Genomic DNA, 27,538 nt, shown 5'->3' with positions numbered 1-27,538 from the left:
TACCCACATGTAGGATGCATTGACTTGAGTATAGTTTCATCGGCCAAAAAGTTTGGATCTTAAATTATGATATATTACATCAAAGGATCAAAAATTGATAAAAGATTTAGGATTTTACTAATCAATGTTTTGTACATACAAAACACAAAGCTACTTCAGCTTGGGCATGGAGCTCTTCCAAGACCTTAACAATCTTCTCACGGCATATGCTTGTTTCACTCTGCTCTTGTAGCATTTTTCTCAATCTACATCAAAATGTATATCAGATACTGTTTAAAAACAACACAACTCCTAATGAAGTTCACGAGAAATGCACCAATTTTTGTGTGAATTGATATGAAACAAGTATTTCGAAATAAATATATTCGAACTCTAAGGTACCGGTAGTAGTTACCTACCTAAGATATGTCCTACAAATTTTCGAACTACACGTAAAGATCAAACAAACAAACTGCTTAACACATACACAAAAAGAAGAATTAAGAACTAAATCTAGCTAACTCCAATGGGGACTATCGAGCCTTGTAAAACTCCTATTTGTACTTTTTCTCTCTTTTATATAAGTAACTACCATGTATTGAACTTTAGGTTGTCTATTAGCTCCATAATCCTTTCTTACCACTGCATGTAGGGAATTCTAAGTTTTAACCAATTAGTGAAGTCGTAAAGGTTTTGTGTTCCCACCAATACTAATATTCAATCCAACGAATCTTCTTTTAAGCGGTGAAAACAAAAGCTAATAATAGCGCAAAGGAAAGTAATAACAGAAGAGCTAATTACATTAGCCATTCAAGGAGTTTTTCCTCTTTCTTTTTTGCTAATTTTCACCCAAGGAGTTCTTCTTTATCACAATTTATAGCCATAAGGTACGTTGAGCTCAGTTAACAAGTTTTTCATTAATCGATTTATCAAAGTAATCACTACATGAATAAGTTTAAAGAAGCAGACAGAAAGTGGTAACTCCTGCAGTATTTTGTCATCCATGTTTTAATAATTGCTGGATTCTTTGTTATTTTCTCTTGTTCTATCAAATGGAAACTTAGGTACTTGGAAGCAGTCAGAATTTACCATAATAAATGGAAAGGAATGATTTCAGTTGGGCAATTCACATACCTCTGTACAAGTGCTATGTCGCCATGACCAGTGCAAATGATAAGCATAGCATTAGTAGGTAATGAGGTATAGAGGTCATTGATTCTAGAATCCATGCGAGCCAAAATTTCCTGCAGTTCAACAGAGATCTTGGCCCTATTCCTTTTCTTGTTGACAGATTTTGTATCACACGTAAGTAATGACAGCAACTCTGCAAGCTTGACATTTAATTTTTCTTCATCATCTACCTGCTTCTTATGGTAAGAATTCAATTCTGAAAACTGTGTCCAGATGAAGTGAACTTTCTCATTCATTGCCTAGTACAATAATAGGCCCAAACAAACCATTAGATATCAGTTATATTTGAAATTTCAGACAAATACAATCAGCAGTTAGCCAACCTCCTTTTTTGCCCTTGAAAGAGCTTCATCATCAGAAGTTACAGGAAACGCATGTGATGATTCAGAGGAATATCTCTTCACCGTTGAAATATCATCAATGAAAGAAGATGTCTTTCCACACTCACCAAGTATATTAAGTAGTTTCTTTCGAATTAATGATGGAGGTGAACCAAAGTCAGGTCCTGATTGAAAACAAGAGAAAAACCTTAAAATTTGACAATTTATAACACAACGTCACAAGGTAAGATGATCCCAGGACTAAACTGTACAACGCAAAAGATATGCTTGCTATCAATCAACACTGCTGCGAATAATTTTCCCACAGTCAGTCCTAAAGGAATGGTAACAGTTATAACATATGAATGGAACAAGAGTCTTGAAAGTAAAAACCCTTGAAAGCAAAATGGCAGTGTAGAAACAGACGGTCTAGTGCTAAGAAGCCCGGACACCTCATATTAGAGGTGGTGTCAATATCAGACATTTTGCGGACTCAGATTCGTCCAGACACGTGGTGGACACGTGTCCGACACACCATTTTGGGTGTCCTGTTTTTTTAAAAAAAATTCAGACACGCTTGAACACACAGATACTTCACGGACAGGCTGGAAAAGAAAAATAAAGAAGAATGGGCGGAAATTTTAAAGCCCATTAACTTTCTATTTAAAAAATATAAAAAATCACAAAACCTAAAATTTAAATTGTATATGCTCCCCTTCCATGCACCAAAATTGCGCAGCAATGCCCCAAACAGCAAACTTCAAATGTTACTCCCGTTTAACAGTGTCCAATCCTTAAAGTTCATAATTTTTTTCTTCTTTAAATCTATATATCATGTTAGTTGTTAGCCATTGCCTATTTCAAGTTGAAATTCTTTTATATTCTTTTTTCTTTTTAAATGTTAGGATGACATCTACAAACTCTAGTCCCTGCCCATTAAAGAGTTTTTTGTCATGTACTCGTACAAACTAAAATGGCTAATTAATTTGACAATCGACATTTTATGCTTCCTTTAGTGGAGTACATTTAGTATTTTATGTTAAATTAAAATATATTCTAAAAAAATAATTAAAAAAATAGTGTATCCCTGACGTGTCCGTATTCTAAAATCTAAGAAATTGGTGTATCGCCGTGTCCTGTCGTATCCGTGGGTCCATGCTCTTAGATCTAATGATTGATCATTATTCATATACATTCTGCAAACCTATCGGTAAAGGTACCAAGAAGGGAACATTCCTTGGAGCTTCTCTGTTGTGTTTATACTTCAATAGATTATCGTCAAGAGGAAAACATTTCACTTTTTTGGGAACCTTGAACTTTCAAATTTCTTTCACCAAGGAGATCGCAAGCCCATTATTCAATATCAAGAAATGAAAAAAAAAGTAGACTTGGTAACTAGTTCCCCATACCCCATCTAAATTTGTCGTAGTCTTCTTCTGACCAAACAGGATCAATCACACAAAGAAAATCGATCCATTCATCAATCTAACATCAAAAGGCCCCCTTTCATCCTAAAGTAGCAAGCTTGAGATTGGTCTTTTTCACAGAAACCTCGGGAGTATCCCCAATCTAGATGTCATGTCCTCCCAAAACCAAATTCTAAGCGCACTTTCAGCTTTAAACTTGATTAACTGCAAGAAAAATAAACTGTCTTTATCAATACCCACCACCCGTGGATGTGCTTTCAATATGACTAGAATTCACCCGGTGGTCCCCACTCCATAAACGGCATCAATTATTTTTCTCTGGGCATTAGACTCGTTTTCAAATCTCCATAGCAATTTTGTGAGGAAACCCCTATTCATTTCTGGACTACAAATGATCAATTAAAGCTGTTTTTTTTTTTCATTTTTTCTTTTTCATTGAAAAGTTAACGCTTTTTGAAAAGGTTGAGATTGTGACCCTTTCCTTTTGAAAAGAGATTCAGGATGAACCTCCAATAAGTAAGACTCTTTCTTGATCCTGGGAACTATTTTAAATTCTTCGTACCACTTGCAATGCCCAAAGGAGCTATCAGTTCAAGTGATGCCCATCAAAAGCTGCTAATAACCACTGTGTACATTCCTTTGGTAGCCACTCGTACCACTATCATATTTGTACAAAATCACACACTTCTCAAGAGAGGTAAATTCTTTTGAAACGACAACCATTTTGTAAGAATATGTTTCTTTCTAAGATTTTCCGAATATCAAGGCCAACAAGCATCTAGAGACTAGATACAAAACTCCAACATAACAGATGACATTATTATACCCTCCATCCAAATTAGGATTTGTAATTTGATAAAGAAAAGCCTTGGGGGCTTAGAAAGCCTAGAGAAAATAATATGGAAAATCCGCAAAAGACCTTAAATTGAAGTAAGCAACCCATTTGTTCAATTTTCCCCACCAAAGGGTTCCAGAAGATAAGGTTTTTCGGTTTATCACCACGTGCCATGCCAAATAATCAAGAGTAAGTCCAAGTTTAGGTAGCTTTGCCAAGATCCCCTACACCAACATTGATGTCAACAACTGAAGCTCAGCCTATCGATAGAAGTTCAGCAGTTCAGCCTATCATTTGCAATAGAAGTCAGCCCACATGCCACACCATTTTTTAGTTTGGCAGGGGCTCGGCTCAATAGAAGTTCAGCCTATCATCCTCAATCGGACGGTCAAACTGAGGTGGTGAATCAAATTGTCGAGGCTTATTTGCATTGTTTTTGTGGGGAGAGGCCAAAAGAGCGGACATTGCGGTTGCAGTTGGTGGAATATGGGTACAATACCACATATCAAATTTCGATAGGAATTACTCCATTTCAGGCAATATATGGTCATCTACCACCTCCTTTGCTTTACTATGGTGAATCCACAACTGTTAATACTACATTGGATCAAAAGTCAAGGGAAAGAGATGACGCATTGCAGGTTTTGAAGGAGCATTTACAAGTGGCTCAAGATCAGATGAAAAAGTTTCCTGATAAGAAGAGAAGAGAAGTTGAATTCCAGGTGGATGATTTGGTATTTTTAAAGATTCAACATATAGACAGTCAGACTTTGCGTCCAACGAGAAACGAAAAGCCGTTAGAATTTCCAAAAATATTTTGGATCATATCATCAATCATGTAATTGAACGAGTGGGAATGTTGCTTATCAGTTAGCAGCTACTATACATCCTATTTTTCATGTTTCTCAGCTGACACAAGCATTGGGACAGCATCACGAGGTCCAATCTATGCTCCCTTATCCAACTTGTTAGAATTATTAGTGGACTTGGCCCATGGGGTATTTTTGGAAAGATTGTTTATGGAAAGATTTACCATAAACAATTTTTTCGTTTTTTGTCAGTTGTGTATTCTATTTATTCTCTCTTTGTACCTATCGTTAGTCATCAAAAAATAATGAAAACAATATCGTGGTTTTTCTCCCGATACTCAGGTTTCCACGTTAGTTTTGTTTTCATATTTATTGCTTTTAATATGGAATCAGAGCCAAGCAATAACGAAACTGTGGAAAATAGTCTGGGAGAAACCCAGACCAAACTAGAAGCTATCGCCACCGCCATGGAAAAGTTACTCCAACAGCTTTAGAAACTGCCAATCTACACAGTGGACCCACCCTCGTTGCCATCTGCTCAGCCCTCTAACTAGAAACAACCTCACGCACCGCTTCAGTCGACACATAGGCCCATGTGCGTTTGTTAGGTATCCCCTTCATCAGCACGATTATAAATGTTTTCATCTGCCTTCCAGAAAATACTTTATCACTATGGATGTTACTTTCTATGAGGACCAACCCTTCTTTCTCGTTAGCCATCTTCAGGGAGAGAGTGTGAATGATTCAAGAGACTAACTGCACCTTGGAATTTGTCGAACCTACTCTGATGTAATAAGATAACAGTTCTAGCAGTTAGACAATTAATAGTTTAAACTAGTCAGTTGTAGACTAATTAGGTTATCCTAACCCTAACTACCGAACCATTTGTAACAAACTCTCATATAACTGATTGTAACTACCTATCAAAATTCATTAATAAATACTCATTCTCTAGCCACAAAAAGGTAGAGAATTAATTTGAGGAAATTAACCAACTTTGAATTACATCAAAGTGGTATCAGAGCAGCCTCGGTCATGGGAACTGAATGGCTGGCCAAAGAGGAGCTATCCCAGCCGCGAGGGAACCGTGAGCAAGAAGAAGCAAAAGAAATCATCGTTCTCTCTCCAAGGACATCAACAATACGCTTGCTGACCGTTGAAGACTCCTTGGGAGATTTGCACGATAAGTTTGATAGGATGATGGATAGTATAGAGACGTTAAATCGGAGAATGGACGGACTACTAGCACCGGCAAGGATTGAAGCCAATGCAATCAGTGACAGAAACGATGAAAACAGAGGAGGCCGACAAGCACGAAGGAACCATAGAAACTTGCCCGATCAAAGAAATGACCGAAGAAGGATGCCTAATGAAGTTCTGCTGCGATACGCTAACGATGATACCCAAGAAGACTATGAAGTTTGGCAGAATGGGCAACGAGATGATTCCTCAAGCGGCGATGAGCAAGGAAACATCTGGAATAACAATGATGATTTTCAAATAGGACAAGCTTACAGAAGGCAAGAAGCACGAAGAGAATTTCATCATGATTACAAGATGAAAATTGACCTCCCAGTCTACAATGGTAAGCGTGATACTGAATCTTTCTTGGATTGGGTTAAAAGCACAAAAAACTTCTTCAATTACATGGACACTCTTGATCGAAAAAAGGTCCATTTGGTGGCTCTAGAGCTGCAAGGAGGAGCTTCGGCGTGGTGGGACCAGTTGGAAATTAATAGACAAAGGTGTGGCAAGCCACCCATTTGCTCGTGGGAGAAGATGAAGAAGCTTTTAAAGGCACGTTTCTTACCTCCAAACTACGAGCAAACAATATACAACCAATACCAAAATTGCCACCAAGGAAGTCGATCAATAGCGGAGTATACAGATTGAGCGCAAGAACCAATCTGGGTGAGAATGAACAGCACCAAATAGCAAGGTTTATTGGAGGTCTCCGATTCGATATAAAGGAGAAGGTTTCGATATAAAGGAGAAGGTAAAATTACAACCATTTCATTTCTTGTCTTAAGCTATCTCCCTTGCAGAAACGGTGGAAGAAATGATGGTTGCACCATTAAAGAGCTCAAATAGAAAGACTACATGGAAAGTAAACTTCTCCAAGAAACAATCTTACAGCAGTAGAACGAATGAACAACCATCGACGTCAGTTGGAGGTAAGAGTAAAGATGTTGATACTCAAGATGCAGCCAAGAAAAAGGACAATACAGACAAAGGGAAGAGCCAGAATACCTACACTCGCCCATCTTTGGAAAAGTGTTTTCGATGTGGCCAATCTGGCCACTTATCCAACAATTGTCCTCAAAGGGAAACTATAGCATTAGCTGACAAAGAGAGCAATTCTATAAGTGAAGATGATAAAGAAGAAGAAGAGGAAGCAGAATTCATTGAAGCTGATGATGGGGATCGAATCTCTTATGTTATTCAAAGAGTCCTCATTGTCCCTAAAGAAGAAACAAATCCCCAACGCCACAGCCTATTCAAGACGAGATGTACTATCAACAGGAGAGTTTGTGACGTAATAATTGATAGTGGAAGCAGTGAGAACTTCGTGGCAAGGAAGCTTGTAACCATCCTAAATTTGAAAACCAATCCTTACCCAAATCCATATAAGATAGGATGGGTAAGGAAAGGAGGTGAGGCTTCAATCAAAGAGATCTACATAGTTTCCCTCTCCATTGGACATGGTTATAAAGACTAGATTGTGTGTGATATGATTGAAATGGATGTATGCCATTTACAATTAGGAAGCCATGGCAGCATGACACTCGAACCCTACATAGGGGAGAGAAAATACATACAAATTCCAATGGATAGGAAAGAAAGTAATTCTACTCCCATTGACAAAGAAAAACACAGAAGATATAAGGCAGCAAAAGAATGCGGGGTAGCTTTTCATCACTATAAGTGGGAAGAAATTGTTGATAAAAAGGGAGCAAGCCCTTTTGGAACTAGTAATTGCTGATAAATCCCAGAAGGAGGAACATGAAATCATAGAACCAAGACTAAAGAAGTTATTTGCAGAACTCCCACATTTGAAGGAGCCATAAGGAAATTGATCTTATCCCAGGAACATCATTGCCTAATCTAGCTCACTATAGGATGGGTCCAGAAGAATATCATGTCTTGCATGATCATATTGAGGACTTACTAAAGAAAGGCACATCAGGCTGAGCCTAAGCCCATGTGTTGTACCTGCATTGCTCACACCAAAGGAGGACGGAAGTTGGAGGATGTGCGTGGACAGCAGGGCTATTAATTGAATTACTGTGAAATATCGATTTCCTATTCCTCAGATTGGAGACCTTTTGGATCAACTAGGCAAGGCTACTATCTTCTCAAAAATTGACCTAAAAAGTGGCTACCATCAAATAAGAATCAAACCAAGAGATGAATGGAAGACAACCTTCAAGACAAGTGAAGGATTGTTTGAGCGGTTGGTGATGCCTTTCGGCTTATCCAAGGCTCCAAGTACCTTTAAGTGCTACATCCTTTCTTAAACCGGTCTATAGTGGTTTACTTTGATGATATCCTTGTATATAATAGCAACAACAATAAAGAACATATTCAGCACTTAAGAAAGTTGTTTCAAGTCTTGACAGAAACAGAGCTGTATATTAATCCATAGAAGTGCACATTACTGACCAAGGAGATTGTCTTTCTTGGGTTCTTGATCAAAGAAGGGAAGATAGGCATGGAACCTAAAAAGGTAGAAGCAATGCACACTTGGCCAGCACCAACCTCCATCAAGGAAGTGCAAACTTTTCTTGGCTTGACATCTTTTTACGGAAGATTCATCATAAACTTCAGCTCAATAGTGCCCCTTTTAACCAATTGTTTAAAGAAAGGAAACTTCAAGTGGGATCAAATACAGCATGAGAGTTTTGAAGAGAGAAAGAAGGCTAACTTCCAGTTATCCTACAATTGCCAGATTTCGCATCACCATTTGAAGTGGTTGTTGATACATGCAGAACTGGAATTGGAGTTGGATTATCCCAACAAGGCCACCTAATTAAGTATTTCAGTGAGAAGTTGAGTTCATCAAGGCAGTCTTGGAGCACATACAAACAAAAGCTTCATGCCCTTGTTCGAGCACTTAAATAGTGGGAACACTACCTTCTATGTAAAGAATTTATACTCCTAACCGATCACTTCTCCCTAAAGTATCTCCAATCGCAAAAGAGCATCAACCGGATGCACGCATGATGGATCTCCTTCCTATAGAGATTTGATTTTGTCATCAAGCATCAAAGTGGAAAAGATAATAAAGTGGCAGATGCCCTACCCAAAAAGAGTTCCTTATTCACTCTCCTATCCAAGGAAATAGAGGCATTCAAGCACCTCCCTAACCTATATGAAGAAGATGTCGATTTTTCTGAAATATGCTTTAAATGCAGCAACTATATCAAGGCTGAAGACTTTCATATAGTGGAAGGTTTCTTGTTCAAAGGAGATCAATTGTGTGTCCCACACACATCACTACGAGAAGCTCTATAATCTCATTACAGAGGGTTGGCTGGACACTTTGGGCAAGACAAGACTTTTGAAATAATTTCCAAGAGGCCTATACTTACCACTACCCATCCCAACTTCCATTTGGGAGGATTTGTCAATTGACTTCATGCTTGGACTGACCAAAACTCAAAGACAATATGACTCGATCATGGTCGTGGTAGACAGATTTAGCAAGATGACATAATTTGTAGCCTGCAAAAAGACAAATGGCGCCATCTACATAGCCAATCTCTTTTTCATAGAGATAGTTCAACTACATGGAGTACCCAAAACCATTGTTTCTGATCGGGATGTCAAATTCTTAAGCCACTTTTGGAGGGCACTATAGAAGAAGCTTGACACAACCTTAAAATACAGCACAGCAGCACATCCCCAAACAGATGGCCAAACAGAAGTCACAAACAGAACACTAGGCAACTTGATATGTTGTCTTAGTGGATCTAAACCAAAACAATGGGATCTAGCTCTTACTCAAGCAGAATTCGCTTTCAATAACATGAAAAACAGATCTACCGGCAAATGTCCATTTGAGGTTTTATATACTAAGCAATCACGACTCACTTTTGACCTAACATCACTCCCTACAACTGTAGACACCAACACAAAAGCAAAAGAAATGATAGAAAAAATTGAAAGCTTACATAAAGAAGTCCACGATCACTTGAAAGAGACAACTCAATCCAACAAAAGGACAGCAGACAAGAAGAGGAGACAGGCTTCCTTTGCTAAAGGAGATTTAGTAATGATTCATCTCAGAAAAAATCGATTTCCAGCCAGAACATACAGTAAACTCAAGGATAGACAATTCGGTCCATTCCGAGTCCTAAAGAAGTTTGGAGATAACGCCTACAAAATAGAACTACCAGCTGACTTGCATATTCATCCAGTATTCAATGTGGCTGACCTAAAGCATTACTGTGCATCAGATGATTTCAAACTAGCCAGCTAATTCACTCGGGTCGAGTTCTGTCTCGGGGGTGGAATGATGTAATAAGATAACAGTTATAGCAGTTAAATTGTTAATAGTTTAAACTAATCAGCTGTAAGCTGATTAGTTATCCTAACCCGAACTACCTAACCATTTGTAACAAACTCTCATATGACTAATTGTAACTACCTATCAAAATTCATCAATAAATACCCATTCTCTAGCCACAAAAAGGCAGAGAATTCATTTAAGGAAATTACCCAACCTTGAATTACATCATACTCCCTGTACCATGTCAGACTCCGATCCTCACCCCATAGTCCTACCCACAAACCAAGTTCCCTAGAAAATATACTATAGGATGAATCTCAGAAAGAAAATTAAGTCCCCCACTGATTAGTCAACTCCGGTCCAAGACTCTAAACCTCCTCAAGATCAAGGTATGAAAAATCCTACTAAACCTTGTATTGATAATAAAAATGAGTGAGAATGACAGGTCTGACGTTACTATTCTTGAGAATGTGGAAGAAAAGAACAATGGTGATAAGACCAAGGACAAAGCAGAAACCAGTAACAATGAAATTGAACAGGGTCATCAGGGAAACTTGATGAGTATGATCCATCCCTTGACATTCCCATTACAATGAGAAAAGGTACCCAGTCTTGTACGAAACATCCCATTTGTAACTATGTTTCCTATGACAATCTCTCCACAATTCAGCGCTTTTACAGCAAATCTTGATTCTACCATAATACTGAAAAATATTCACGTTGTTTTAGAGTGTCCTGAATGGAAAAATGTCATTATGGAAGAGATGAAGGCTTTTACAAAAAATTAAACATGGGAGATTTAGTTCTACCCAAAGGACACAAAACCGTGGGATGTAAATGGATGTTCACTCTCAAATACAAAGTCGATGGAACACTCGACAGACATAAAGCAAGGTTAGTTGCAACCGGGTTTACTCAAACCTATGGTGTTGATTTTTTAGAAACTCTCTCTCGTTACTAAGTTGAACATTGTTAGAGTCCTACTATTTGTTACTATTAACAAAGATTGGACTCTACCAACATAATGTTAAGAATGTCTTTCTAAATGGAGACCTAGTGGAGGAAGTCTACACGAGCTCCTCACTTGGATTTGAAACCCAATTTGGTTAGCAGGTTTATAAACATTAGAAATCCTTATACGGTCTGAAACAATCACCCGGAGCATGGTTTGAAAGGTTTACTACCTTTGTCAAGTCTCAGGGGTACAATCAAGGGCACTCTGATTATACTTTATTTACAAAGGTTTCGAAGACTGGAAAGATTGCAATTTAATAGTGTATATCCAACATTGTTTTGTTTAGAGATGATCAAGTAGAAATCAATCAACTAAAGCAGAAAATGGGTGACGAATTTGAAATCAAGGATTTAGGAAATCTAAAATATTTCCTTGGAATGGAGGTGACCATACCTAAAGAAGGCAACTTCATGTCTCAGAGAAAATATTTCCTTGGTATGTAGGGATGTCATCCTGCTGCCACTCCTATTGAATTCAACTGTAGACTAGAAAATTCCGATGATCAAGTTCTAGTTGATAAAGAACAATATCAACGCCTTGTAGCAATTGATCTACTTATCCTATACTCGCTCTGATATTTCCTTTGTTGTGAGTGTTATCAACCAATTTATGCAGTCTGGTATTTATGAGGAACACATGGAAGCTGCCAACAGAATTCTGAGATACTTGAAAACAACATCTCTGGTAAAGGGTTGATGTTTAGAAAGACAGACAAAAAAACCATTAAGGCATATATTGACTCAGACCGGGCAAGATTTGTTGTTGACAGAAAGTCTACCTTCGGTTATTGTACCTTTGTATGGGGCTATCTTGTAACTTGGAGGAATAAGAATCAAAGTGTTATGGCCAGGAGCAACGTTGAGGCCGAATATCGAGTTATAAGTTTGGGAATATGTGAGAAAAATTGGCTCCAGAAAGTACTGTCTGATCTTCATCAAATGTGTGAGACACCAATTAAGCTTTTTTGTGATAATAAAGCCGCTATTAGTTGCTAGCAACCCAATTCAACATGATAAAACTAAACATGTAGAGATTGATTGGCATTTCATCAAAGAAAAACTTGACAGTGGGAGCCTATGCATTTTGTACGTCCCTTCGAGCCAACAGGTTGAGATGTTCTCAACAAAGGGCTCTCATATCAAACTTCGACTTTTGTGTTAGCAAGTTGGGCCTCATTGATATTTACATCTCAACTTGAGGGGGAGTGTCAGAATTAGTAGGCTTGGCTCATAGGGTATTTTTGGAAAGATTTACCATAAACATTTTTTCGTTTTCTATGTCTGTGTATTCTATTTATTCTCCCTTTGTACCTATTGTAAATCATCAGAAAATAATAAGAACAGCAATATCGTGGTTTTTCTCTCGATACTTCGTTTTCCACGTAAGCCTTGTTTTCGTGTTTATTGCTTTCAATACAACTGAAACAGATGAATGGTTGACCGAGTGTTTGTTTATCGAAAGAATCCATCTACAAGAGTGCAGAACTAGGAAGTATTGGTAGGATAGAAATGGTTACCAAATCATGAAGCAGCATGGGAGATATTTGATGACTTCAAAAAGCAGTTTCTAAAGTATCACCTCAAGGACAAGGTCGTTCTTGAAGGGGAGGGTAATGATAGACCTCCAATTGAAATACAATGTTATAGAAAGGGTAGGAAGGGGAAAACAATAATTTGTGGGAGCATGGTTCATGCTGCTTAGTTGGGGATGAGTTGGAGACAGATGGAGTGATGGAGGGACCACTTAGAGTAGAGAAATAGAATTAGTAGGGAAGATAGGAAAAGATAAGCCAGTCAGTTGGTTATGTAACTTATGTGGTCAGGGACTCTTCTCGAGAGTGAGAGACTAGTAGTGGTTGTTCATAATTCCATTGGTGTTTGTATCATGCCTTAGGGCAATTGTTTGTTCAATAAATACTTCCATTGAGATTCCCATCAGATACCAAAATATAGAGCCGCTTCTCACCTATAACACACGGTCTTGGAAAAGAGAAAGAAGAGTCACCACATCAATCATTTTCCATGAGTAAAAACATAAGTGTGTTCAACAACACACACTTTTGCAAAAGGGAAAGAAGAGTCCCCATATTAATCAAATTCATCTTCCATGATCGAAAACATAAGTGCATTCGATTCAACAAATTGCAAACAGTAATATATCTTGAATTTATCTCCCTTCTTTCCATTTTAGAGTTAAAATCCATTTTATCATATCAGAGCTACCCACATATTGCAAGTGGTAAATTTGGACTCTTCTCTCCTACAAGGAAACCTTCAATGCTGCCAACCAACTCCCTTACCCACGAAGTCTACTCAGACAAATGGAGACGGTAAAAAAATGAAGAAGGGAATTCTAGCTAAGCTCTAGTGTTTGAATCTTGCCCTCACCCATTGATAAGCAAAAAAATTGGAAGGGAACACTTGGAGGTACATTTTTTCTATTAATAGGATGCAACTTTCAGTAATAATGAAGAAACAGAAAGAGGAAGAGAAGAGATCCTCAATTGATGCTTAGAAGCTTTAACAATTTCAGGGATTCGTGAATAGTTTACTGTCACAATGGGAGCTTTAACAAAAGGACTCCAATTGCCAAACAGTTTAAAAGGAGTTCCTCTAATCTACATTCTGATTCACTTAACTTCTAGGATCTTAGCGAGGAAGTTTCTGTCCACCTTATCATAAGCTTTTCTTGTGTCTGAGTTTGAAGGCAAAGCCTTTTCTTTTTACACCTCCCATTGTCCACTGCCTAATTTTCCCTGAAATAAGATCTACAATATTGCAACCCTTACTAAAAGCATAATGGAAGGTGAAATCATGGTGGGGACACCTCTTTAAGTTTCCCAACAAGAACTCTAACCAAGATTTTATGAGCACAAGCAGTAGTTAGAAAACTCAGCAGCACTAGCCTTTTAGAAAAGCTACAAGGAGTTCTATTTGCATTAGATTACTATTCCATTATGAAAGCAACCCAATAAAAATTCAACAAGATCCTCCTTGAGAGTATGCTACCCCTTTTCGAGGAATGGTCAAATAACAAGTTGACCCCTTCAAAAATATGTTTAACCACTCTTTGTTTATGTAGGCTTTTCATTTTCACCGCAATATCATGACATCACATGCGGCAACTAATGAATACTGAATACATCAAACATGAAACATGAAACTCAATTAGCTTTTCTCACACCAGTAAATGAAATTGTAGATTGCAAATTATTAAACACTAAACTAACTGAAATAAACACCACTAAACGGTAATATTCCTAATGAACTTCAGAGTTGAACAGTCAAACTATGCTCATCATAAGTAAAGTGTCAGAAGAATGTCACTTACCATGTTTAATTTTAAGAAGTGCTAGTTCCATAGTAGCTCTTGCATCTTCAATACTATCATGGCCATTTCCGGATTGTTGAATCTCCCTGGAAAGAAATCTTTTAGCAAGAATCCGAAGGGCAGATTTATGAGAACCGCCACGGGGATGCTTATATAGTACTGCAGTATCAACTACCAGATCATGAGAGATCTTCAATGCTATCAGGTCATTCTCCAGTGAATGGCCAACTAAAACAGTCTCCTTGTGAACCAGATTTAAAAAATCTCTCTGCAAAGTACATTTGCCACAAATGATTTAAAAACTCCATCAAACAATTATTGCTGCAAGTAGATAACATCAGTGAGTACAGTGTCAAAGAGAGAACCTGAACGTCTTCCAGACTAATGGTCACCCCACTTAACATCTCGCATGTAATTCCACTAAACCTGTTAAGCCGCATAAAGACAAACATGAAAAAGAGAATGAGGATAGATCCTTGTTTTTAATTAGTATATTGCACCTTGAGATCGCATGGACACAAATGAATTAGAGAATAGTAGCCATACCGACACACTGGGCATCTGACATTAACACTTAGGTAAGCTAAGAATTTCACCTTGGACAAAAAGTTCATGTACAAACATGATGAAATGAACCATTATTGTACAACCAAAAATTCTCTATTCTTTAAGTAGCATTACTGATGCAATGGGATTGAGATAATTTGATAAATTCAAATTAATCTTGGTTAATCCTTGATTAATTACTTTTAGTTTCCTTTAATTATTCTTTTAGTATACTATCTTACATTTAATTCTCTATAAACAAAATATTCTTCCCTTATATTCAATAACTTTTGGTTCATTAATGAATTTACCAAATTATCTCAATCCTATTACATCATATTCTACCCCCTCGCCCCAAAAAATAGAAACTCCTTGAATTTTAAAACAAAAGAATAAAACGTCTCTGACCATCTAACATCGATGACAACCAAATTTCACGAAGTACACCAATGTATCAAACATTTCACTCTTGAAAGAGAAAATTATTTCCATCAAGACTATCATCAATGAATCTGAAAACTAAGTTGTTCAAAAATTACATTGCCAGTATAACATAATCATACTCCTTAGCAAATGAAGAAAACCCTTCTTTCCAAGCTTGAAATAACTTTGACTTAAGTTGGGCCATATTAATTGTAGTTGGTTTGGGTATGGCAGCATGAAGTCAAGATGAGAAATGGTTGGAAAAAAGGAAATTTTGCTACCTTCTTTACAAATTGTAAGGAAATATGAAAACAAGAATTCTTTATCCTCACACAAATACCACCAAACAATCCACTACTCCATGTCACATGTAATCATCACACTTTTAGACACAACTAGAAGGCGTTTCTTTTTTTTTTCTTTTTTTTTTCTTTTTTTTTTTCCTTTACAAATTGTAGAGTAGCAAAGTTACAAAATTTGCAATTAACATGGGTCATAGGTCAAGCAATTTGAAAATTTTCCAAATTGGAGGCAGGTCCAGGGTTGTTTGAGGGTCAAATTAGAGGTGTTCAAAAAATCCAATGACCCAAAAAAAAAAAAACCAATCAACTCTCAACCCAACTCGTGTGGGATAGGTGGAGTTAGGTTCAAATAAACGAGAATCTTAAGAGTTGGGTTGGTTCATGGGTTCAGGTTCAAATAAACGAGAATCTTAAGAGTTGGGTTGGTTCATGGGTTCACTAGAATAACTCAACCCAACCCGAACCAATCCGAACTTAGTACAAACTTTTTAACATGTATATTTTTTCTCATGTATGATACAATTATCTAAACATATATTTATTTTAGTTCTATTAAATTTCATTAATGTTCTTTAATAATTTATTCACCAACAACCCCCAAAAATAGCTTTCTAGCACTTCGAGAATAAAATTTTCACTATATAAATTGAAATTGAGTTGTTAATCTTCATTCCATATGTAGAAATAATAAAATCAAATTTTATATATTAACATTATACTCTTTATAGAACAAAAATTTAAATAAATGTCCCGAGTAACCCGAACCAACTCCAACCCAAACTTTTTCATGGTTGGGTTAGGTTCATTTACTAATAAGGGTTTAACAAAATTTACACCCTGATGGATTATGTTGTCGGGAGTTTAAATTGTGCTTAAGTTATGCAAAAGGAACTGCTCACTCATTATATTTCGCCACATATATGCTCATTCTGTCTCAGATTTCATGAGGATCTACTGCACATATCGTCGAATGTGTATATGCTACCAAGTGTTGGAGTTAACTCTTTCACACCTTTAATCTCAGTTGGATTCTTGATAAAGATTGTAAGAATAATGTTACAGTTAATTATAGACCCGGTTATGGAAAAAAAATGCTTCCTTGCTTTGGTGCAATGCAGTCGAGGCAATTTTGGTGAAATGGTGGTTTGAGAGAAATCAACAGGTATTTCACAATAAAGTCTCTTCTTGATTCGATAGATACGATTTTGCATGGCTGAATGCCTCTTCGTGGTGCTCTCTAAGTGAACAGTTTAAAGACTTCTCAATGCAAGATATCTTACTAAATTGGAAGGCCTTCATTTTTCCTCCTTGATTGATGATTCAATTTGGAGTCCCAACCTCAGATGCTCCTTCCATTTGCAGGTTCTTTTCTTTGTTTGACTGTAACTTTATTCCTAGTCTTGTTAGAGTTTTTTTCTATGTTTCTTGTTGAGATGTATTGGTTGTGGATAGCCTTCACTCGGACTTTAATTGTTGTTTGCTCCTTTATTATGGTTGGATATGATGTGGGTGCTAAGGGGGCGTCAACCTAGTTGTTGAGATGTCCAAATGCACTTCTGATTCTTGTATTGTTTGTTCATTGTATAATCCTCTTGTACTATGACATTTTGCTTAAATTTTTAATAAATAAGGATGTTTCCTTTTCAAAAAAACAAAATTTACAACCTGAACAATTGGGTTGTATCTGAAAAGTCCTTCAACCCAACTCATCCCAACCCACGAACACCCCTAGGTCGAATTATATGGGTAATGGGTTGAAAGAAAAATATTATCATAAGGAAGTTGTTGGACTTTTCGGGTCGGGTCAGAAAGGGGAATTCAAGTAAAAATATCACGAAACCATTCACCTCAGACAATTGCTTTTTCTTCTTCTCTTTCGGGTATGATTACAAATGGGTTTTCAAGTTTCTTTAAATCAGGTTGCCCATGTGTATTTTCTTCTTCCACCTCTATAATGGCTTCCTCTACTTCCACACCTTCACATTTGATTTCATCAATTGATTGTTCCTCCTCATTTTCTTCACTCAACTCGGTAATAGTTAGATCAAAATATATAACTCTCTTACTTCATTCTATACAATAGAATTCAATATATAGGCATACATGGAAACCCACAATGCATATCAATTAAGCTACATCTAGACATGTATGTTACTGTAAGGTAATTCAACTTCCCAACCAATCTTTTATATCTCTCGGGATCCTCAAATGGTTCTCCATCTTCTAATAGTTGTAGACCAGGCATCATCCGAACATTGTCGGGCTTGGCTTCCAATTTTCCTGTCTTAAATAGCAAATTAAGAACATATTTTTTTGTGACGTAAAAATACCATTTTAGCTTCTCATCACTTCAATGCCCAAAAAGTACTTCAGCACTCCCAAATCATTTGTGTGAAATGGACTTTGGAGAAAAGATTTGAGAAACAATATACTTGCGTCCAGTTATAATAATATCATCAACACATACAAGTAGAATAATTCCACTCATAGATCTTTGGTAGAAAATCGAGTGATCCAATTTGCTTTTCTTCATTTCAAATTGCTCAAGTGCTTTACTAAATTTTCCAAACCATGCACGTGGACTCAATTTCAACAAAAATAAGGATTTGCATAAGCGACACACTTTATCATTCTCCCCCTGAGCAACAAACTCAGGTGGTTGCTCCATATAGACTTCCTCTTGAAGATCACTGTGGAGAAAAGTATTTTTAATATCAAGCTAATGTAAAGGCCAACCTTAAGATGTTTCCATAGAAACGAATAACCTAACAAAAGTAAGCTGAGCAACAAGAGAGAATGTATCAAAATAGTCAACCCCATACGTTCGAGCATAACCATTAGCCACAAGGCGTGCTTTTAAACGAGCTATGAATCCATCGAGATTAACTTTAATTGCAAACAGCCATTTACACTCAATAGTCTTCTTTACTACAAGAAGAGATACTAAATACTAAGTACCATTATCATCTAAGGCATTCACCTCTTCAATCACACTGCAGCACCCAAAATGAGACAAAGCTTCATGAACAATCTTAGGTATCAAGACGGAGTCAAGAGATTTAACAAACGAACATATAGGAGATGATAATTGGTCATAAAATACACAAGAAGCAATAGTATAAGGGCAAGAATGTTCACCTTTACAAAGGGCAATAGGAAGCTCATCACTTCGTCCTAGATCCGATAGCAAAGAGTCTTTTCGGATAGAACATTCAACTAGAGGTTGTTACTGACGAGAGTAGACTTTAGTTATAGGTACATGATTAGGGGCAGACACTAGAGAAGATAGATCAAGGGAGGGAGTTAGAGACATGAGAGTATAAAGAAAAAGATCATCCTCCTCCTCTCCCTAACTCGTACTAGGCATATGGCTAGTGAAAGGCTCAAAGAAAGTAACATCTCAAGATACAAAATATCTATTCAAACTTAGACAATAACATCTGTATCCTTTTTTAACACAAGAATAGCCTAAGAAAATGCACTTCAAAGACTTGGGGTATAACTTTGTCAAATTAGGACGAACGTCTCGAACAAAACAAGTACAACCAAATATTTTAGGCTCAATGGGGAACAATAGTTTTGTTGGAAAAAGAACATGATAAGGAATCTAACCTTGAAGAACAAACAAAGAAAACGAGCAGTGGAAATCGCATCAATCCAGAAATGCTTTAGAACATCATTCGAAAGGATAATGCCCGTGCAATTTCAAGAATATGCCTAATCTTTCGTTCTGCAACCCCGTTTTGGAATGGAGTATCTGCACAAGATGATTGGTGAATGATGCCATGTGTACAAAAGTACGAATCGACTGCTTTTGAAAATTAACTCACCAACATTGCCATTTCTCAAGGTTTTAAGGTACACACCAAACTGAGTTTGAATTTCAGCATGAAAATTGCAAAAATGAGAAAGTGACTCAAAAAGGATTTTTCATAAAATATAACAAAATCACGTGAGAATGATCATCAACAAACATAGTAAAATATCGAAATTCAGTATTGGACACAGCTGGACACAGACCCCAAATATAATAATGAACTAACTCAAAAGGGAATTTGCTCGTTTATCAACTCTAGGACCGGAGCTAAGACAATGAAATTTAGTAAACTGACATGAGTCATAATTCAATGAAGACAAGTTATGAAACTGAGGAGTGAGGACAAAGCTTTCTTAAGACTGAGAGATATGGATGACCAAGATGACAATGGGCATTGAATACCAGAACAAGCGACGGTTTATCAAAATGGGCGTCAAAGGGAGAAACAACTCTTGAACAAGCAACGATGGTTGATGTCGATACTTAGTGATCAAAACCGTAAAGTCCTCCAAATTCATGTCCTTTTCCAATAATCTTCCTTGTTACAAGATCTTAAAACAAGCAGTAGCCAAGCCATGATAGAATGAGACAACAATTAAGGTCACGAGTGATTTGACTAATAGAAATCAAGTTAAATGACAACTAAGGCAAATGTAGGACAAATGTCAGAGAAAGGGATGGGGCGAAATTTAAAGTGTCAGATCAAATAAAAGAAGTCTTTGATCCATTTGCTAAGGTAACACTAGTAATGGAAGTAGATGATAAAATTATAGAAAACGATTTGTCACCTGTCATATAAGCAGTAGCACTGGAATCTATGACCCACTGTGTGGAGGAAGACGAGAGACAGTGGTTCATGTTACCTGAATTAGCAACGATTATAATTGAACAGTTTTGGTCTTTTGAGATATAGTAGACAAACCATGGATAGATTGAGCCTGCAATTGAACCAAATTAGACAACACTATAGGATCTTGTTCGGTCGTCATTGTTACAACCGACAATGACACATCAGGTATATTGTCTCTAAAATCTTTCCTCCAAAAGTCAATTTCACTCTAAAAATTTGGGAGTGCTGAAGCACATTTTGGGCATTGAAGTAATGAGAAGCAAGAAAGGTATTTTTATGTCACAAAGAAAATATGTGCTTGATTTGCTATCGGAGACAGGAAAATTGGGAGTCAAGCCATGCAAGTACTCTGATGATGCTTGGTCTACAATTGTTAAAAGATGGAGAACCATTTGAGGATCCCGAGAGATATAGAAGACTGGTTGGGAAGTTAAATTACCTTCCAGTAACACGTCTGAACATAGCTTATTCGATAAGCAATGTGAGTCAGTTTATGACCTTATCCACAATGGAACATTGGGATGCAGTACAACAAATTTTATGTTACCTTAAGGCTGCACCTAGACATGGGATCTTATATAAAGATCATGGTCATATGAACATTGAATGTTTTTCAGATGCTAATTGAGCAAGATGAAAAGAAGCTGAAAATCCACTTCTTGGTATTGTGTTTTTGTTGGAGGCAAATTGGTTTCGTAGAAGTGTAAGAAGCAAAGCGTAGTTTCACGATCAAGTGTTGAGTCAGAATACAAACCAATGGCACAAGCAGTGTGTGAAACAATGTGGTTGCATCAACTCTTGATTGAGTTCAATTTTAATACTACAATTCCGACTAAGTTGTGGTGTGACAATCAAGCTGCTCTCCATATTACATCTAAACCAGTATTTCATGAGGGTACTAAACACATTGAAATTGATTGTTATTCTATTTGAGAAAAAATACAAGAATTGTTGTCTACTAGATATGTAAAAACAGGAGAACAGTTAGGAGATATCTTTACAAAAGCTTTGAATGGAGTTTGAATAGAGTACCTATGTAACAAGCTAGCCATGATTAATATATATGCTCCAGCTTGAGGAGGAGTGTTATAGTATATATGTAAATATAGGAGCTTATTGGCCTTTTGTCCTTTATTGTAACTTACTAGTCTTTAGTTAGGGTTCCATGTATGCCTATATATATTGAACTCTATTGTATAGAATGAATTAAGGAAGTTATTTCATATTTCGCTCTAACTTCAACACTTCTTGTGCAGGAAGATAGCCCTACCTTCTTCTTTTTTTGTTTGAATATACTCTTACATGTTTCTCATCCGTAAAACAAACAAACAAAAACAAAACAAAACAAGCATCAATGTCAAAGGTAATTAATTTAAAGAATAGTAAAATATGTGATATAACTACAACGGCTTCATGAATCATTGTATCAATCAAATACAGGATGCTAAAATTTCACATCATATGAATTTCTTAATAACATTTTTTAAAAAGAAACATATGAGACATCACAAGTACTTTCATCATCAACATCAAATCTAACTGTCTACTAAAAGCTCAAGAAGATCTTGCCTCGTATTGTAATCAACAATTGCATTTGATGGTTTTACCAATTTGTCAAGGAGAACCTGAAATAACCAGGAAAAGGAAAAAATAAAAACAATGGGACATGTAGAAGTATAACATGTTGGTAAAAAATTAAAATCAAATATAAAAAGTCCCCAATTAAATGAAAATCGGTATGACTTTGTTAGCCCAAAATTGGCAATAGGTGGTCTAAAACTTTAGCTAGACAAACGAGAACTGCATGCTAATTAAAATCCAACAGCTTCAAATTATCAAATAAACACGTTGACTTCAAAGAGAAGCATAAGCTGAGAAAGGATTAAGATAAAAATATTTGAATTAACTTAGCATTCAGCAAGATGGTTACACCAATTAACTGTTCAGTTCTAGATTACTTTTCAGAATTCAGATAATAACCGTCAAGTACTTGATTTAAAGTCTTTAAAGCACCAGTTAAGTTTCATCGTACAAAAATCCAATGCTTTCACCAAGGATGTAACCGAGGTAGAGATAGATTGCCTACCTGTCCTTCCATATCCACCAGGGTTATTCTTGTGAGCTCAAACCCTTCACAGGTCACACACTAATAAAATTAAAGAAAAAAAGAAGTATTAACAATGCATTATATCAAGAATTACAAATAAAGATAATTATTGAGTCTTTGCTGCTGCAGTAGCCTTAACGCATGTGAACAGAATACTGATAGGCCCCTGTTATGAAATTGTATACCCGGAAGAGGGTGAGGAAGAGGGTAAGCGCATGAGTAAGGAAGGTTAGTGCATTAAGTGTATTAGTGGGGCCAAAATGAATTCTTTTAGTTATATTGGCAGTGAGACTAGAGTATATAGCTGAGAAACGTGAAAGAGAGCATCTTGGCTAATTTCTGCTCAGTGAGTTCTTTGTAGAAAATTGAGAGAGGTGGGAAGCTCGCAAAACTTCCCTCGTTTCCTAGCTAACTGATTATAAATAAAAGTATAGGGCAAGGCTTATCAACTACATGCAACATTAACATTTCAACAACTTAGCTAAACTCCAAATTTTACGAAGAAAATAAATAAATACACTACCTTGTCATGGATATTTCTTGACTGTGTCATAAAATAATTAAAAAAAAACTGTTATCTTCATACTTCCCAGCTTGTGAATAAATCTGTAAATAATCTCAACGATGCTAGTGTAAGCATCTAATCAAACAAGTTTCTGGCTTGCCAAAGGAACATTCCACTGATAAACAGCAATAGGATTTCACAATTGCACTTCCGATAAGCAGTGAGCAATGAAGAAGATATATGCATCCAAATCATAAATTGCCTTCCACTCTTGGCTCTTACCAAATTGAAATGATGTTAAATTAGCCATAAGAGTATGAACACTATTGATTCGGCAGTCAGTATCGCCTCAGCTTGGTGCACCCTCAGCAAAGATTTCGAAGCCTATAGCATTCGGAGCTTTGTTTAAACTGGAGGGCTTTTATTTTTCCTGATAGCTAGATTATGCTAGTGGTCCAGCAAACTTTATTGTTGATTTTTGTTTTGTTTTGTTAATCCGTATTTTGCTTTGTTTGGAGATGTATTTTTCAGCCCCTTTGTGCCTTTTTCTGGTGGTTTTTTTGGGGCTTTTTTACTAGGAGAGGATGGCTACTGTCTTTATATCTTTGTATTTCTGTATTTGGGCTTGTGGTTTTTGATGGATATGATGAGGACATTATGGAGTGTCAACTTAGTTGAGATGTCTAGGTGCATCTACTGATCCTTAAGTTTCTCCTTGTTTTGATGCTCTTTGTATAACACTCTTGTACTTTGAGCATTTTATGATTAATAATAGTGGCTAGTCCCCTTTCCAAAAAAAAAAAAGTATGAACACTATTTTGACAGTGCCATCTTTCCTCCTGCCCTTCTTATACAACAAAAATTGACATAGTAGAAAGCTGATATCCTAAAAATAATTTTTTTCTGGTGAGAACTTCCTCATGAGAGTATAAACACTTATGATATGATACAAAACAAGTTTGCTTTGCAAACTCTCTCTCTAGGATGGTGTATTTTCTCGATGAGTTTTGCACCTACCCTACTAAGTTTCTTCTAATTCGCACAAAATAAGCAGTGAGCAATGAAGAAGATAAATACATCCATATCACAAATTGCCTTCTCCTTCTTGTAGGAACCTATTCTTGTGAGTTTTCTCGATGAGTTCTTCCTCCATCGACCTTTCAGACCTAATTCCGTGCTTTGTTGGTGTGTGTGCTTTATTGTGGGATGTTTGAGGAGAGAGGAATAATTTGGTGTTTAGAGGTTTGGAGTCCTTATTGAGGTTTAATGTGTCACTCTAGGCTTCGGTTTCAAAGTTTTTTTTTTTTTTTTTTGTAGTTACTTCCTAAGCAACATCTTATTTTAGAAGGGATGGTTTTGTGGGCTTACTTTTTTTTTGATGCCCTTGCCTTCTTTCATTTTTTCTTTTCTCAATGAAAATTGTTAGTCATGTTGTTCTTTACAGCTTAAACGAAGTTTATCGATGTTGAAAGAGCTATTGATGGTTTCCTTGATGCCATTTACTTGTGCCTCTACCTTGATGTAAAACTTGTGCCCTCTATCTAGATTGGAGTATTTTTTGTAGTCAGGGTCCGACCACTCATGTTTGGGCTAATTTTTAGTATGTCCTTGCCCATTGATGTTTTTCTTTTAATGAAAGTGAGCTTTCCTACATTTAGACCAAGAACAGCAACAGAAATTGTGTTCTTAAGGAAGGAGAGAGAAATACTTTCCCTTAAATATTTTGCCTATTTCTCTTGAGCTGCAAGTGCCCCAAAAGATAAAGGAAAGCGCTGCCCATGCTATGGTATTGTAAAGAACTTTTTCATTAATTTTGTAGGGCCACAGAGCATTGAATTCCTCAACTAAGAGCAGTAAGACGTGAACAATGAAATAAAGACAATCAAAGATTTAAATAAATATGATAATTTGTTGAATACATGGGGTGGAAAATACACTTGCATCTCAAGATTAAGCATACGTTGAAATACATTAGATTGAGATACATTAGATTTTCAAATTTTGGAAGAAAAAGAATGGACTTACCATCTCACAGTCAAGTGCCAACATTTCATTAGGTGAACATCCCTCAGGAGCCGGAAGTGTTTGGATAAAACCTAAATCAAATGAATAATTAAGTTAGAAACTTTCTAACTTGAGAAAACGTTTCAGCGAGGGTGCAGACAGTAGGGTAGGGTGGAGAGAGAATTCATGGGTGTTAAAATACAGCTTTTCCCAAGAGAACACAAACAATTAACTGACATAGATAAACTCACCTGGTTGATTGAAAGGATAACCATTGTCTTCCAGTTGTTTAGCAGTTAGCGTATAATATGTTACAGGGAAAGGTAACTCCTTTGGGAGCTGGATAGATATTGGTGCTTCTTTCTCAAGGCCAGATATTTCTGTACACATTCCAAATAAATATATTGAGAGGAAAAGAGAGAAAGAGAATGTAAACAAGCCAGTAGATAAAAGGCATCAAAACCACTTGCAACTAGCATTATAGCCACTAAAATTCCCTCTCCTCAGGAAAGTACCAGTCTGTTGCCCACATAACTATGTAGACTCACAGTTAAACTCCTTGTGGCACATTATTATTCTCAGAAAAGGTTATCACCATATTATACTCTCAAGGACAAATAAAAACAAGTTTATACAATAATAACTAGTAATAGATGCAGTTGTAGTAATAAAGTACAATGATTCCCTACTCCTAAAAGAAAATAGAAAGAATACTAAAACAGCACAAGAAGAAAATTAAATAGGTTGCCAGTGGTTTACAGACCTGGCTCAGAAGTCAACTTATTGTTTAGGTCTACTTTGTTTGCATCCCTCTTTCTCTTTACCTTACACGTCAAAAGTGCATCAATTGTTTGCATTCTATCTGATATACAGCTAGCAAAATGTGGAAAATAAAAATATAAGGACTGTATGGTAAGTAAATCAAAAAAAAAATCCAAAAGATACGTTTAATAAATAATTGCAAAGTTCAATAAATGAAAGAGCACCTAAGAGCTAAAACTGCCCTTGGACTGCCGCAGAATTTTTTAAATGTAGGAAGTATCTTGGACTGCGACATGTATAGAGCAGCATCCAGGCCAGGGAGATAAACCATAACCACTTTTGGGATTAGGGGTTTATTCTGCGAACATTTAAGTCTTTAAGTGACCAGAGGAAATCTTAAATATTGGAAAGCCATCAACGGTGGATAAAATAACAGAGCATAAGGCTTTCAAACTAATATTTGTCAAAAAAAATTAACATTCACAGTTAAGCATGCCCGTAAACTTTCAAGAGCTGATAGAAAACCACCAAAATCCCAGTTCTCAATCCAATTCAGACATACTGAAAACAAGTTGATAACAAAATGTGTAAGATTTTATCTCCAGGTCACAACACCATAGGAGCAAATCAGGATGCAGCTTCAAATAATTATATGTGATGGGACATGGGAGTGAAGAAAGGAAAGGAGAAAAGTCTAATTAAGAAAAAAATGGCAGAAGGTAGCTAAAAAAAAATTTGAGATCTACACCTTTAATCTAATAACAAACATCACCGGTATTTGATTTCTATCTAAAAACATAACGTTCATGGTCAAGTCTTCCTTTGCTTAAAAAAATTTCAAGTTAGAGATATTAATAATTTAAAAGTTGAAAAGGTATTGACCTTGATAAAAACCCATCGCGGCATGAAACCTTCAGCAAGCACCCAAGTTACAAGTTGTTGAACATCCTGCAGAAAAAGATAAACGACAATAAAAATCTAATGGTGACTTCTGACTTTAACATTAGAAGAAACTTGGCAACTAAAAGAAACCCACTTGCAGACTTAAAGTTGAGTTAGATTCCGGAGTTTTGAAAAGAACCTCAGCTTTGGCCTACAAGAGGAATCAAAGTAAGCAGAATGGAGTATGTAATCCGGTGTCATTCTGTTGCACAATGACTAGAAGTTATGCAGTTTAAGGAAATCCGAACACCCACTCATTGATATAACAGCAACAAGAACAATGATTATATAGAAGATGAAAAATCAAATGAAGAAGAGAATGCATACATCGGCTCCATATATATCGAAGAAGCAGGGCTTCTCCTGCGTTTTACCCACGTTCGACTTGCCCTCGTCTTCGGAATCCAAACCTGAAACACTTGAAGATGGCATAGTGAATTTTCGGAGCAGAGAGTGAAGAACGAAGCCAAACAGTTTTTTGCTCTCTTCAACTCGAAAGCCCAACGCCTATGGAAGATTGTGAATCAAAACTCATTTACTGTCTTGTCCAACCGTAACCTATGTGTTTGGGAGAAGAATAAAAAATTGATTGTGTCCACGGTAAAAATGGTAGCAAATTAGGAGTTTTGAAATAGTTTATAATAGTTTGTGAATTATAGTATGTATTTGGGGTGGAGAGTGTGATTGTTATAGTATGTGTTATTATAATATGTATTTAAATAAATACATTGTTGTAATTTGGGTTATTATTGTTTGTGTTTAGGATGTAGGTTACCCTAATTTATAATTTAGGTTAGAAAGATTTGTTGGACCAACCAAAATTTTCGAGTTAGTTAAATTGACAATCCAAATAAGATCTTCA

The 27,538-nt window shown here is 36.5% G+C and overlaps 1 protein-coding gene across 1 annotated transcript; it reads right to left on the bottom strand.

Annotated features, from left to right (window-relative positions):
• Positions 1-27,215, bottom strand: LOC103504042 (small RNA degrading nuclease 5). Its single transcript, XM_008468471.3, has 14 exons — positions 27,004-27,215; positions 26,771-26,827; positions 26,617-26,682; positions 25,959-26,092; positions 25,736-25,845; positions 25,224-25,352; positions 24,994-25,064; positions 22,443-22,502; positions 21,926-21,981; positions 14,784-14,844; positions 14,419-14,686; positions 1,494-1,675; positions 1,114-1,409; positions 1-245 (listed from the first exon to the last, which is right to left on the bottom strand). Exons 1-14 carry the CDS (start codon positions 27,106-27,108, stop codon positions 122-124), a joined length of 1,719 nt encoding a protein of 572 aa, XP_008466693.2. The 5' UTR covers positions 27,109-27,215; the 3' UTR covers positions 1-121.
• Positions 27,216-27,538: the final 323 nt, after the last annotated feature.

This window comes from Cucumis melo, chromosome 3 (genome assembly GCF_025177605.1).
Source record: "Cucumis melo cultivar AY chromosome 3, USDA_Cmelo_AY_1.0, whole genome shotgun sequence".
In the NCBI taxonomy this organism is placed as follows: Eukaryota; Viridiplantae; Streptophyta; class Magnoliopsida; order Cucurbitales; family Cucurbitaceae; genus Cucumis; species Cucumis melo.
The sequence above is the reverse complement of the archived record's forward strand: the minus strand, read 5'-3'. Positions and strand labels throughout refer to the sequence as shown.

Bases quoted from the DNA above. Each gene is read 5' to 3' on its own strand.
- LOC103504042 (XM_008468471.3), bottom strand. From the start codon at position 27,108: ATGCCATCTTCAAGTGTTTCAGGTTTGGATTCCGAAGACGAGGGCAAG. The intron at 26,828-27,003 runs GTATGCATTCTC...TTCCTCTTGTAG, and splicing joins TCGATATATATGGAGCCGAT to GCCAAAGCTGAGGTTCTTTT. The intron at 22,503-24,993 runs GTAAGTCCATTC...TAATTTTATTAG, and splicing joins TGGCACTTGACTGTGAGATG to TGTGTGACCTGTGAAGGGTT.